The sequence below is a fragment of the Blastomyces gilchristii genome, assembly GCF_000003855.2.
Source record: "Blastomyces gilchristii SLH14081 genomic scaffold supercont1.11, whole genome shotgun sequence".
Lineage (NCBI taxonomy): Eukaryota > Fungi > Ascomycota > Eurotiomycetes > Onygenales > Ajellomycetaceae > Blastomyces > Blastomyces gilchristii.
Window position 1 is genome coordinate 790,860 of NW_003101672.1, and position 15,296 is coordinate 806,155.

Here is a 15,296-nt window from a genome sequence, read left to right on the forward strand (position 1 = left end):
ATAAAAAGATTAATATTATTGATTCATAAGCTACTGCTATTCTAATAAGGTCACAGCTCACTGAAAAAGTAAAAAGAAGAATCAGAGTCTACTTATTAATAATCACACTCTTATTAAACTCATTCTTCACTGTTGAAGTCTTCAGTACTGATATCTTTATCTGTCAAGAAGTTAGTACTGCAGCACTGTAGAAGAGTATAAGAAATATATAAAATATTAACTTATTAACTTACAAAGCATCTCAGTCATCTGCTTCAGTTAAAGTGAGATTCTCTTTAATCAGTGATTAGTCTTCACAGCACTTTCAACAGCAGTGTCAGCTAATCTCTTCTTAAGATCAGTCATTCTGAGATGTTTTTTTATCTCAGAGATTCACACTTTCATCTTCTTTTACAGATAAGTAAGAGAGATCTCTTCAGTCTTGATAGAATTTATCAACACTTGAAGCTTTGAGACTCTTACTCTGTACTACTTAAGCATCTGAGCTCTTGTCAGAGCTGATATAATGTCTTCTTGTAGAGTAGATAATACTTACAGAGAGATAGAAGTCATTATTGCAGATATAATGAAAACAATGAAAGTGAGAGAAGAGACAGATACACAGAATTTCCTTCTTCTTCAGCTGCTTAATATAGTGTAGATAAGTAGCAGTGCTGATCAGAGATCACACTGAAGCCTTCTTACAGAGAGAAGATGAAGAAACTGTGAGACTCTGCAGACTCAACTCAGCAGCATTCTGAGTAGAGCTTGAGTGTGTCACAGAAGAGGAACTACAGATTGAGCTTCTCAGAGTCACTGTTCTCAGAATCAAGCTCTTCTCAGATTTCTCTCTGAATAATCATACAGAGTCATATATCACTGTATTGACTGAGAGAGAGAGCAGCATTGCAACAGTGATGAGAAGAATGAGAGATGAACTGAACATGAATAAACTGACTGACAGAAGAGACAACATCTCACTGCAAGACACAGTGACTACTGCCACAGCTGCAAAAGAAGCAGAAGAAGAAGAAGATGTGATAATAAGAGCAGTGCTTCTGCAGCTCATTGACACTGCCATCTCTGCCTTCAACCTGACTTTCTTAATGATCACAGAGACTGTCACCGCACTACAAAGACATTTACTCACTAGAAAACATCAGAATAAGTTCTCTACTGTTCTTCAAAAATGATACTCTCATGCACTCACTATTGCAGATGAAAAGAGAGAGGAGAAAAAAGTATCACAGAGAAGAGAGATCTTTTCAAAAAAATCCTGCCACTACTGTTAGCTTTGTCTCTAAAACACATCACTTTTGCAGAGAATTTCATATATAAAATAGAATATATTGAAAGATCTGCAAGTCTCTTATTAACTACATTTTTCACATTTCAAATCAATATATAAGAAACTTACTTATCACACATTTGATTTGAATAATGATGAAAAAAGAAAGATCTATACAGTCAGCAGAAAAACTCATCTATTTCTTTGTATTATGCACAGTACACATGCTATCAATTGATTGATAACTATTGCTATACAACAAAGATAATTTCTAATTCAGTAATCTTGAGAGTATAGAGACTATACTCTTAAAGAGAAGAGCATTGTCATACTCTCAGTTATATCAAGATCTCATTGCTGTAAGAATAAGTGCTCGCAGGCGATTATTCAGGTGTTTGCAGCTTGGCGTGATATGTACTGTTAACTACTAGAAGTATTCACAGTAGAAAGATAAAATGTAGAGGTCAAATGTATAATAGCATTCAAGCTGAGTTATGAATAGTATTTGTGAACTCCAGTCTATATAGTTGTGTGTAGTCAAGGGCTGCTAGCTCTATTGATTATATGAGAGATAGAAATAGAGATAAAGAATCTGTGAGAAGCAGGATTTCTTACATACCTCCCCCTCTCTAAGGCTTCATCCGCGAAGCCTTTCACTGAGTGACTTCATAGAATCAGCTCAGCACTGCAGTGATACTCACTAAAAATCCTTCATATCTATAAAAAACCTCAGTGAGGAAAAATCCCTTGTTATCACAAAGAGAAAAGAGTCTGTCACTTAGTTTCTTATTTCATAAGATTCTTTATGATCTACAGATTCTTCTCTGACTATCACACAGATTCATCTCACATCTTTCATACAGAAGAGTTTCAGTTGACTCTCAATCATTTTCATGAGATTCTTGTATAATCATCACACAGATTCATCTCTTGAGATATAAATAACCAGTTTCTCTACATCCCACTGGCAATATTTATATTATTATATAGAAACAGACTTATATTCTCTATAATATCAAGACCCTGAAGAGGGAAAGTCTTGGTAGAAGATATACAGTAGTGCATATCTTAGCAGTTTCTATCTCATTCTTCTGCAGCAGTTAATGCAAAAAAAAAGATTTTAGAAATAGTTTTTTACTTCTCTTAAAAAAGTAAGGTGTTTTTCTCTGGGTTTTACACAATATTCTTACAAAGAATTAAAAACAGAGTTGTTTTCTGTCATAATTTCATATTCTTTTAAGTAAGAATTACTTTTTCAGTGGCTGAAGAGCTTTCATTAATACTTAATTCTTTTTTACACTCTTTATTAACTGATTTGAGTTGCACACCTGTTGTGTGAGGAGAATTGGATAATTTAGAATAAAATTGAATAGTTTTAATCAATTTCTCTTCAAAAAATTGATTTATTTTTTGTCAGTTTTTCTCTCAAAAACTGTCATATCATCTGATTTACTATCAATTGATATCATACTTTTCCTCACTGTATCCCAAGAAAGAGATTGTAAAGATTTTATTGATTTATCTTAAAAATCAATTTTAGTTTATTAGATTCTCTTCAAAAATCTAACCTAGTTACTGAACTAGTGTGAAAAAAATCAGGTGTTTTATACACAAAAGTCTGCGATTCTTCTTTTGAAATAGTCTGACCAACTTTTCAATTGAAAACAGACTTAGAAACCTCTTAATTGAAACAGTCTGACCAACTTTTCAATTCAAAAGAGTTTAATAAATATCTCAATTGAATTAGTCTGACCAACTTTTCATTGAGTAAGAACAATGAGTTCAAAAGTACACTCAGTTGATGTGGAAAAAGATGCTTTCTCAAATGCTATTCCTGAGATTGAAATTCTGAAGAGAAGAAAGAAAGAAGAGATAGAGAAACAACAAGTTCTTGAAATACAGGAACTTGAAAAAGCAAGTAAAATTCTTGAAAAGCAGTGTCTGAGTGAGATGAATGAAGAAGTTCTGTTAATTCTTCATGCTCAGGCTAGACAACTACAGGAAGTGATCAAGTTCAAACTTGAAATTTCAAACACAGTTCAAAAAACTTTGAAAATTTCTAATACAATCACTGACTCTTCAGTTTGCTCTTCTTTCTTTTCTACTTCTTCTTCTTCTCCTTCTTTGAATCAGAAGAAAACATATGCTCAAGCAGCTGAATCTGCTGCCTCTAAACCTGCTGTCTCTAAACCTGCTGTCTCAAAACCTGCTCAAAATCCTGAGAAAACTGAGAAGAATACTGCTCATGCCTCTATTCATAGAAAAGTAGAAAAGAAAATGCAAAAAGAGAAAAACTTTCAAATCTTCAGAAATAGAAGACTTATTCTCAAAGTCTCAAATCAGGACATTCTGCAAAGAAACAAGCTAAACTCAAATCTCATTTTCAGAATCAGAAATGAAATTAATCAGCAGTTCTTTTCTCAGTTGATGACTGATATTGAAGTTCAAAAACCAGTTATAGCTTCAATTGAATCATCATTCTTTGAAAACTTCATCATTCTGACTACAATGCCTGAATTCAGTGCTGAATTTCTTATTCAGAATGAGAATCTCTGAAAGTCAGCAGTAGAATCTTTGTTAAACACAACAATTCTATCTGAAAGAGATGAAAAGTGAGACAAATTCATTCTTCATAATATTTCAGTTGAAATTTTTAACTGTGAAGAAGGAATGCTACTTCTCAAAAATGAATTAGAAGAATACAACTCTATTCAACTGAGAAAGAAGTCTGTATGACTAAATTCAATTGAGTTCAGACAAAGCAGGAGAAATGTCTCTGTTCTAGTATATATAAAAACACTTGAACAGTCAAAGATCTCTGAAGTAAGAGTAGCAGGTTTGAAAATGAGAGTTCATAAATACAAAGACTCAAGAATGAACCTCAAAGCTCAAACACAGTGTTCAAACTGTCAAAGATATGAACACTTTGCAATCTCATATTTTAGAGACTCAAAATGTGCATTCTGTGCCAGAGATTACAAAACTAGTGAGCATAAATGTGAAACATGCTCAAAAAGAGGTGAAATTTGTCAATATACTCTGCTTAAGTGCTCTAATTGCAAAGAAAAACATACATCTAGCTCAAAAGAATGTATGTTTACTTCTAGAACTCAAAAGAACTGGAGAAAAGATGAAGCTCAAAGTCAATCTAGAACTGAAGAGAAGAGTCAAGCCAGTAAACTCATAACTGCAAGCTCAAAAAGAAGAAACTCTCAACTATCTAAGTCTTCAAACTCCAACTCTTCAGCTAAATGTAAACAGAACTTGAATCCTCAAACTTCTGTTAAGATTAGAGAATTGAGAAATGACTCTGATGATAAACTAGATATAATACAAGCAGTTGAGATTTCTACTTTTCAGAACAGTTATAATCTACTATCTGATGATAGTGATTAGATTCTACTCTACTCTCTTTTAGTATGAATATACAACAAAAACAATAAAAAAAGTTTAAAAACTCTTCAAAAATCACATTTATTCAAAATAATATGGATAGAAACTCAAATTGTATTTATTCTTGTCTTCAAATTGCATTTGAATAAAAAGTTGATTTTATACTGCTTCAGGAGCTGAATTTTCATGCTGAGCAAAAATATGTTATTTCTCATTCAAGCTACTACTGCTTTTTACCTCAAAAGTCTGAGATAAAGTCAAGAGTAGTGATCTATGAAAGAAAGAGATCAAGATATCAATTTAATCTAAGATTTGATATCATGTCTGACCCTGATATTCTGGTGAGTGATATTATAGATAAAGAAAATGAGTTTGATACTATACAGCTCATAAATATCTATAATGAAAAGTCATTGAAGAAAAATAACAATATCTGAACAATTGATAGAGAATTTCTGAACATAACTTTATCAAGAAACTCTATAATTGCAGGAGATTTCAATGCACATCATCTCTGATGAAATTCAGAATGCAAGAGAGCAGTGAGAGCTGATAATCTGATTGAATGAACCTTTGAGCATTTAATAGATTTGGTTAATAAGTCTGATCAATAAACATTCTTTAGAAAAGGTATGAAACAGAAGTCTATTATAGATCTAATCTTCATGTCACAAAATCTAATGAAAAGAAGACTTGTAAACTGGTTTATTGATTCAAATGAGACATCAGAATCAGGTCATGAGATTATTCAATTTGATATTGAACTGAGTGAAAAATAAATGAGTGAAAATCCTCTTCTCTCTAATCAGTATAACTTTGAAAAAGCTGATTGAAAAGCAGTTGAAGAAAGTATAAAACTGCTAAAATCTGAAAGACAGAATGAGCTATATTGAAATTCTGGTCAAGATATCTCAAATGAAATGCTTGAGAATAGAGTGAAGCTTATTACATCTATTATTCTAACAAGTGTTAGAGATAATATTTCAAAAAGAAAATCTTCTGAGTATTCAAAATCTTAATGAAATGAGAATATCTCATCTAAAAGGAAAGAATTAGCTACTGCTAGAAGAGATTGAAAAAATGATGTAATATCTGATGAAGAGTTCAAAGCTGTCAGAAATGAATATTTTTCAGATATCAAAAGAGCTAAAACAGACTGCTGGAATAAATTTCTTGAAGAAGCATAAGAAAAGGAAATTTTTAAAGCTTTTAACTATACTAAAACAAGAAGTGTAGCAAAACTTCCAGCCTTAGAATATGAGTTTCAGAATGAATCATATACAGCAAACTCTTTTGAGGAAAAATGTCAAGCTTTCATGAGAATTCTCTTTCAGAACTCATCAGACTCAGATTCAGATTCAGAGAAAGAGAATATATCACTTCTCAACTACATTGATGAAAATGACTGGGAATAGTCTGATCTTACACAAGATGAATTAGAGTTAGCTATCTTCTCAAGTTCTGTTAAAACTGCTGCAGGTCCTGATTCAATTAATCACTTGATTATTCAAAATACATATTTCTACTTAAAGAATGAATATTTTGAGCTCTTTTTCAATCTCTTGAAAAATGAATATCATTCTGAATGCTGGAGAGAAGCCACTGAAGTGATTCTTGTAAAATCTAATAGAAAAACTTCAATTTCTAAGTCATATAGAGTAATATCTCTATTGAACTGTTTAGAAAAGGTTTTAGAAAAGATAATAGCTACTCAACTATCTTTTATAAGCTCTATAGATGATTCTCTTTTATTCAGTGAACAAATGAGAGATAGAAAACAGTGTTCTGTAATTGACACTGTTCTCTCAGTTATTCATGATATTCAAATAGCAAAGCATGAGAGTCTGGTCTCAACTGCAGTTTTTATTGATATAAAGAAAGCATTTGATCATGTTTCAAAGTCAAAGTTAATTCAGACATTGAAGATATTAAAACTGCCACTTTCTCTAATAAAATGAGTCAACTGTTTTATGTCTAAAAGAATTATACAACTCTTCTTTGATGGAATGAAACAAGACAAGACTGAGATAAAAATAGGAGTATCACAGAGATCTTCAATCTCACTTATTTTATTTACAATATACACTGCATATCTATTCAAAAATAGAAATATGAGAATAGTGCAATCTCTGAGTTATATGAATGATATTAGTCTAGTCTACAGCTTAAAAACTATCAAAGAGAATTTGAAAGTAATTGAAGAAGCTGTAAAGAAAATCTTTGTTAGAGCAGATATTAATCAAATTCAATTTGATATGAATAAAACTGAGTTAATTCATTTCTTTTCTAGACTCAATGAGAAAGAATTATCTCTAACTCTTTTAAATAAAGAGATTAAACCCAGTGTAAATGTCAAATGATTAGGAGTATGGTTAAACTCCAAGTTGAATTTTAAATATCATATTCAACAAAGAACTGTCAAGGCAGAAAGACTATTGAACAACATAATCAGACTATCAAATACAGAGAGAGATCTATTCTTCCAGGCTATGAGACAGTTATATATAGCCTGTATTACATCAGTAGCTGATTATGAAGTTCAAGTTTGATGAAATAATCAAGGGAATTTCACTGAACTCTTTCAAAGTCTGCAAAACAGAGCCTTGAGAAGAATTCTGAAAGCATTCAAATCATCTTCTATTAAAGCAATGAAAATTGAAGCTTCAATTCCTTCTTCTGCTATTAGATTTAAAAAGGCCTGTATGAACTATGCTCTGAGAGTTGTAAAGATGAGCTCAAATCATATAATCAGAGAAAGAGTCTCTTCTTCATTTCCATTAATTAACTCTGGAAATGAACTGGATTGAAATAGATTTCTTGATTGAAATGAAAATAATTCTTCAAAGAAAATGCCTTCTCAACTGTACAGACTATGCTCTCTGATTAAAAATCAATTTTCTTCTTTAAATGTTGAAAAAGTTGATCATGAGAAGTTATCTCTCTGGAGAGAAAAGCTTGAATCTCTTATAGACTTACAAATAAGTGAACTATCAAAAGAGAAAGAATATGAACAGCATTTGAAGAGAATTTCTACAATCAATATAAAAGACTCTATTCTGATTTATTCAGATGGCTCAAAAAATGAGAACTTGAATAGATTAGGCACAGGCATTGCTTATACTGAAGATAATATTAATTTTATCTCAGATTTCTGAAATCTAGGCTCTGAATGTGAAGTCTTTGATGCTGAACTATTTGTAATAGTGAAAGCTTTCAAACTCATTGAAATAAAATCTTATAAAAGAGAAAATTGTTTGAAAGAGATATGAATATTCTCTGATAGTCAAGCTGCTTTAAAAAGACTTAGAAATAGTCAGATTCATAATAATCAAATGAATCTTGAACTGATCTTAAACTCTGTTTTGAAAATTCAAAAGAGAAGAATATCAAAGCTGATAATTCATCTACACTGAGTTCCTGCTCACATGAATATTCATGATAATGAATTGACTGATTCAGCTGTAAAAAAGGGTGCAGAATTAAGCAGATCTATTCAAAAAATTATGTTCTGATCTTTTATAAAGAGAAAAATAAAAGAATCTTGTTTAGACAAGTGAAATGAAAGCTGGCAGAAACAAAAGAAGAGTATACATTATTCAAGATTTGAAACAAAACCCAAGTGAAAATCTTGTTCAATTAAATGTAAAAAGAAAATATTCTCATCTATAATACAGCTGAAACTAGGACATGGCTATTTCAAATCTTATATACAAAGATTTGATGATAGATTTGACTCAATAGAATGCTCATTCTGCAATACAAATGAGAATCCTGAGTATATTGTAATGCACTGTGCATTATACAATAGTCTCAGAGCCAGATTGAAAGAGAAGTATGATTTAAATCAATTAATTATGAGATTCTTATTCTCAACTGAGACAGGAATTAAATACTTAATAGACTTTCTATCAGAAACTCAAGCAGCTACAAGAAAATGACTAAATTCAGAATTATCTGAGTATGAAGAGAAGGAAATTAATCAGATATAGTCTGTTAAAACAGCTATACACTCTCTTTTAATAATTTGTTTTGTTATAGTCTCTCTTTACTTTATCTTTTTCTTTATATTTTTCTTTCAATTTCTTTCTATCTATTTATTTAATGTGTCTATCTTTGAGACTGTGTTCTTTTTCTCTTTTCTTTTGTCATGATATTGTCAAATGGTTTCAAAGTATCAAAAGATGTTAAAACACTGCAATTTGTAAACAGTTTTTGTATTCTGAGCTGAAATTTTCTGATTTTGCATCTCTGAAATTGATGAATGTATAATAGTTAACTTTACAGACATAGAAAAAACTCTGAGAACTAAAGTTCTCAGATAGATGTCATAGTCTCTGACTGCATACATCTATAATTGAAGAATAATAATAATAATAATAACAGATTCATCTCACAGATGAATCACTCTCTGTGAGATCATCTTCATTAAAGAGAAACATTCATGAGTTAATCTTTCACTCATTCTCACAAATTGTTGTTCTTTGACACTGTAGAATTGTGAGGAATTTTTCATTCTTTCATTAACTCTGTAGAATTGTAGAATCAAGATGTCTACAGCCTGCAATCACTCTTTATAGTCATATAGAAAGATTCAGGCCTGTGATTCACAATCACTCTTGTTTACTAGAGTGATCTGACTGTTTCACAGAATCACTCACAGTGCAAGCAAACCTCTCTAGAGTAGTATAAATATCTCAGATCTGTTCATGAAATCTCATCTTCTTTTCTCTTTTTCTGTAACAGCTCTCATTCTTACAAACTGTGAGTATTCTTATTCATCTGTGAAGTATTTTCACTCAGATGATAGAGAGAGAGTGTTTCTGACAATATCTGTATATTGATTCAAGAACTTCTCAAGAATAAAAATTTTTTCAATTTCAATATCTTTATAAACAATGTCTGACTGCTGCTGAGCTTCTTATGAGTGTCTCTGTAACTTCTCTGATTGCTTTTTACTGACTGATGAAGCAGAGATGCTGCTGCTCACAACTGCATCTTCATCTCTCTCAGTCTCATCACTGCACCTGATCTTCAGGCCAGCAGCTCATCTCATTTCTTTCTCAGATCAGTCTCTGACTTCAAGCAGTGTAGTTTCTCTCTTTACTGTAAGTCTTCTTATAAGTAATTTCTTACAGACTCTAGCTGACAGTTCTTGTGAAGCTCTCAATATTATCAGTGTCTTCTGCAGTTTCACAGATCTACAATCACTTCTCTTCTGCCTGCACAATCTCTGATCAGATATATGTAAATATGTCTAGATTCTCTATCAATGATTCTCACACTGCAGCGCATTTTCACAATCTCATTGTCAATGAGAGATAAGTCTCTGAGTATCTGTAAAATTCAGGTAATCAAGACAATGTGAATGTTATAAATTTGTGACAGAAGTTAGTCTGAGCAGATAAGCTCTCTCTCTGTGTCTCAATTGTTTCCAGGCTGAATACTTCAGTATAACTGAGAAAGCAGACACAGCTTCATGAGAGATATCTAATCACACATACAGATAATCAGTTTTCAAGACTCTGCTGCAACTATACACACTCTGATATCTGACTTCTCTGAAGTCTGTGCATTTCTAGCAGTCTTCATATCAAATACAACAATTGTCTGTATCACAGATATAATACTCTCTACTTCTTTAAAGAAAGAAATTAATAGTTATGAGAGAATTAAGTGTCATGAGTGTTGAGAATATAAGTTTGAGTTTTCTTTATTTTTTCTTTGTTGATCTTCAAATTGTGTTTACAGCCCTGTTTATTTTCTTGTTTTTTAACTTAATAAGAATATAATTTCTTCTTTTCTTATATATACTGCAGACTGTTCATCTCAGTAGAAACTCATCATCTTATAGACTAGAGTTTGTAAATAACAGTATTAATATCTTTATCACAATCAGATTCTTAGTGAAGACTGTGTTATTCTGACTTATCAGAATTTACAGTATGAAAGTCATGTCTCAGCTTCTACAGATGTCTTATTTATTCAGATGATTCTCAAGTGAACTTATTCATCTTATCAGAATATTCTTATCACTGAATCTTGAATCAGAGCTTGTAATCTTGCTTCTCTGAGTTAACAATCTCTTTAATCTGATATTCTCTTTCACTCTCTAATGCTTTATGAACAGAGTGATGAGTCACAGAATTCTCTTCTAAGAATTTCTTATATTCACAGAGCAAAGAGATATGAAAAACATTATATATCTGCAATTCAGATAATAGTTTCAATCTGTAGAACTGTGAGCTAACTTTCTTTATAATCTTATAAGACTCTATCTGCAAGAGATTCAGCTTCTTACTAGATCTTCACATAATGATGTTTTCTAGACTCAGTCAGACTCTATCATCTTTCTTGAAACTCTTTATAATATGCTTGAAGTCATAGTATCTCTTCTGATACTCTTGAGTCTTTCTCAAGAATTTATAAGCTTTCTTCTGAATCTTCTGAATTCTCTCAACTCATTCACAGATATTATCACACTCTATAGTATACTCTCACAGGTTTATCAAGATCATCTGTAAATGAGTCTCAGTGAGCATCTCAAAGAAGGTTTTATCTATACTGATATACTTTGAGTTGTTATATATAAACTCTGTAAGTGATAATTAATGTATTCAGTCATTCTGATTGTAATTGACAAAGTACTATAGATACTGTTTTAATATACTTATCAGACATTCTGTCTGATCATCTATCTATTGATAAAAAGCTATGCTTAGATCTTATAAGATCTTCAGTATAGTTATCAGATCAGATCAGAATTCTTCTGTAAAGATTGATTCTCTGTCTGAGATAATGTTTGCAGACAATTCATGCAACTGAATCATATCACAGATGAAGATATAAGTCAAATTCTTTGACTTCAAGTTCTTATGAGTGAGTATAAAGTATGTTATCTTAATGAAGTAATTTACTATTATCAGCACACTGTCAAAGCAGATATTATATATGTTCTTGCTTTCAGAGAGACTTATAAGAACATTCATTTCTAGCTATTTTCAAGATTTCTGCAGAATAAGTAGAGAAGTAAGTTCTTCATATAATCTGAATCACACTATCTATGAACTCTGACAAACAGTATAAAAATTCACTATCTTCTTCACAAGTTCTCATATCTTCAGTCAGAAGTATTTTCTTATAAGCAACTCATGAGTTCTAGTGTCTGTAAAATAACTCACTAGAGAAGAGTCATAATACCTTTTAATAAGTTCTATATATAGAAACTTATTCATAGATATATAAATTCAGTTCTCTCTTTGTAAGAGACTATTTAAGTTTCTTCAATTCTTTATTTCTGCAGAATTAATCTCTGTTATAAGCAGTTTCTGAATATACTGAGTATATTCATTCTTCAGTTGTAGTTCAGACAATCTGAATAGAAGATCTTATGAAGACTTATACTCTGTTTTCTTTTACATCAGATCTTTCATAATGCTTCTCAAAGCCTGCAAATCTTTCAGATTATAGATACTCTCTTCAAGAATTCTTATAAAGATTCTCAGAGTGTTGACTCTCAGTGTTATAGAGAGTAATTATACAGACTTCTTCTCTCTCTTCTCTCTCTTCTCTCACAGAGAATTGAGAGACTCTTCAGTCAATCTCTTCACAACACTTAGTTTGAGTATCTTATAAAGCTTTTCTATCTTCTCTAGTCTCTCTGTATCTATTATTCTGATCTTCTTAACATAGTCTGATCTATGAGAGAGTCTGTCTACTGAGTTCTTAATTCTCTTGATATATTCTATCTTGAATCAGAACTCACTCAGTCTCTAAGCTCAGTAAACCTGTTATTATAAGAGTTTCTTAATTGAAGTAAACTATTATAAGCTGTCATGATCAGTTCTAACAGTAATCACTATTATAAGACTCTTAAAGTAGTGATATCAGTGATGAAAGAATTTCACTATTATGAGAAGCTTCTGATTATGAATGTTATAGTTGATCTCTGTAAGTTGTATCTTTCATAAGAAAAAGATCACTGAAACTCAGTTCTTATTTAACTGTAGTTACAAGACTATTTCTGAAATTGTAAAGAAGAAGATATCTGTCTTCAATCTAGTTAAGAGTAAGAGATCAAAGTGAAACAGCATCACTATATCTGTAAATATCTGTTTCAATCTTGTAAAGACTCTGTAAGCTTCTGAAATAAGAAAGTTCTTACAGTTCTCTCTTCTTAATAATCTTTTCATTCTTCATTTACAGAATAACTTCTTCTTATTTTCATTCTTCAGCATGTCTGTAAGAATCAAGAAGATTCTCATGAATACAAAGATAAACTATCTATAGAAATTTATAAAGCTCAGAAAGATCTGAATCTCATGAATACTAGTTAACTTCAGTCATAATAGAATAGTCTCAATCTGTAAAGATTTCATCTGAATATCATTTATAATAATTACATATTCTAGAAAATTAATTCAGCAGATACTGAAGTTGTACTTTGTAAGCTTAATATACAGTTCTGTCTCATCTAAGATCTTCAACATACTTCACATATACTCAGTGTATTCTTTCTTCTTTACAGAGTACATCATCATATTATTCAGATATATTATCACAAAGATATTCAGATATATATGAAGTGTTTTATTGATAAAAGACTGAAATGCTGTGAGAATATTAGTCAGATTAAAAGACATCACTAGATATTCAAATAATTTCAGTGCAGTTCTAAAGACAGTCTTTCATTTATTTTCAGACTGTATTCACAGCTGTGTATATATATTAATTACATTCAGTTATATGAATATGACAGCTCTCATAAGACAGTTGATTACATTCTCAATCAGAGACAGAGAATAGCAGCTCTTTATTATCTTGAAGTTCAGATCACAGTAGTCTATATATAATCTGAGATCTTTATTCTTCTTCTTTACAAATATCACAGAGACTTCTGCAGAGACCTGTGAAGATCAGATAAAATCATTCTTCAGATTCTTCTTCACATAGATCTGCAAGACCTCTGTCTTATAATAAGAGAGCTTATAGATTAATTCTCAGAAGAATTTCTACTCTTCTATTAAATCTATTATCAGATTCTTCTTACAATGAGAAGAAAGCTCAGCTGTCTTTACTGAGCTGAATATCTCTGTGAGATCTCAGTATTTCTCTGATATCTGAAGCTCAGTTTTCATGACTGTGAGATTCTCAGACACTTATAAAGTTATTATATAGATGAGCTTATCTTCTCTAATCAACTCTGTAGTATCAACTACTTCTATCTTTATAAGTGAGTCTGTCAACACTGATCAGAAGTATAAACCTGACTCATAGATAGCTATGTACAGATTATGTCTTTAAAGTTATACAAGTCTTAAGTATATATTATCTGCAATATTCATGATAATCACAGTTTCTGCAAATCTTCTCCAGATTTTAGAGAGATCTTGCAATTCAAAGATAACTCTTATAAGTCTCTCAGTTCTCAGATCTGAGTTCTCATACTCTGCTTATTATAAGAGCAGATTCTCAGTCTTCATCTTTCAGCTTATTCACTTCACAAGCTTTAGAGACATCACAGTGACCTGAGATTCTAAGTTCATCAATACTTTTCATACTTGTGAGATAGTAGTACTGTGATACAGTCTCTCTCTGTAAGTAAGCATTTTCATCAGAGAAGTAACAGATTCAGATATCAGCTTTAAGACTTTTAAGAAGGCTGTTACTGACTCTGTCTGTGACTCTTCAAATTCCTATTTTAATTTATTCAGACAGTTTGTGTAAAGATATTCTGATTTAGAACAGATAAAGCAGAGTCTCTTTTTCTTAATCTCTCTGTTATATACTCTGTTTACAGAAGCTTATGAAGCTCTCTCTTTCTGCTCAGCAGTCAGATATGAATCTCTCTGTATCTTATCATCTTTTTCTAACAAATCTGTTCTCTGTTATTCTGGCTCTCACAGAGTCAGTCAGTGATTCACTCTTCACAGGTCTGTGACTCTCACAGTGATCTGTAAGTAGTGAATGAGAGTCATCAGTTTCTTCAGAGCTAAGAACTTAGAGTCTTGCTCAATGAGCTTGTTCTGCATGTCTTTATTCAGTCTCTTTGTGATTCAAAGGTTGCTTAAGCCAGCGTACGATTACAGGCGTACGCTGGCTTCTTATATATTGTAATATTGTACACTAATTTAATTAGCAGCTGCTATGGCCCCTTTACACTTGTACATGTATGCTAGTAGTTCGGAAGCGGCCGCGGTATTATCTGATGATTGTATGTTCTTCTGAATCACATTCTCTCCCATCAGATTCAGTCACACTCATGTGACCATGTCATACACCCTAGCTTCATGTGGATTAGCTCATCACTAGTGTTTCACAATTATGTAATCTATCTCTGATTCAGCTAGTGTTCTGTGTATACTCTTACAAAGAAACTTTCACTATATTATATCACTTATTCACTAACTTTTCTCATTCTTCAATCATCTTCTTCATTTCATTATCATTGAATGCTATCATTATTCAAGATTTCTACTTCTTCTTCTGTTCAACTCTTTCTATCTGTTTATCTATCACATTGTACATGTTTCTGACAATGGTCTCTTATTCTCACAGTAAGTGTCATTGTAGTACTCATACTGAGCAGTTCATTAACAGTAAGTATAACACATTGTGAAATGTGATCAGAACTTGTTTA

The 15,296-nt window shown here is 31.5% G+C and overlaps 1 protein-coding gene across 1 annotated transcript; it reads left to right on the forward strand.

The window, feature by feature from the left end:
- Window positions 1–2,206: 2,206 nt before the first annotated feature.
- On the forward strand, window positions 2,207–3,823 carry BDBG_05451 (uncharacterized protein; the record flags this gene model as incomplete). The annotated part of the gene is made up of 1 exon (XM_031722158.1): window positions 2,207–3,823. The coding sequence occupies exon 1, from the start codon at window positions 3,044–3,046 to the stop codon at window positions 3,821–3,823; it is 780 nt and encodes a 259-aa protein (XP_031578976.1). The 5' UTR covers window positions 2,207–3,043.
- Between the last annotated feature and the right edge of the window lie 11,473 nt (window positions 3,824–15,296).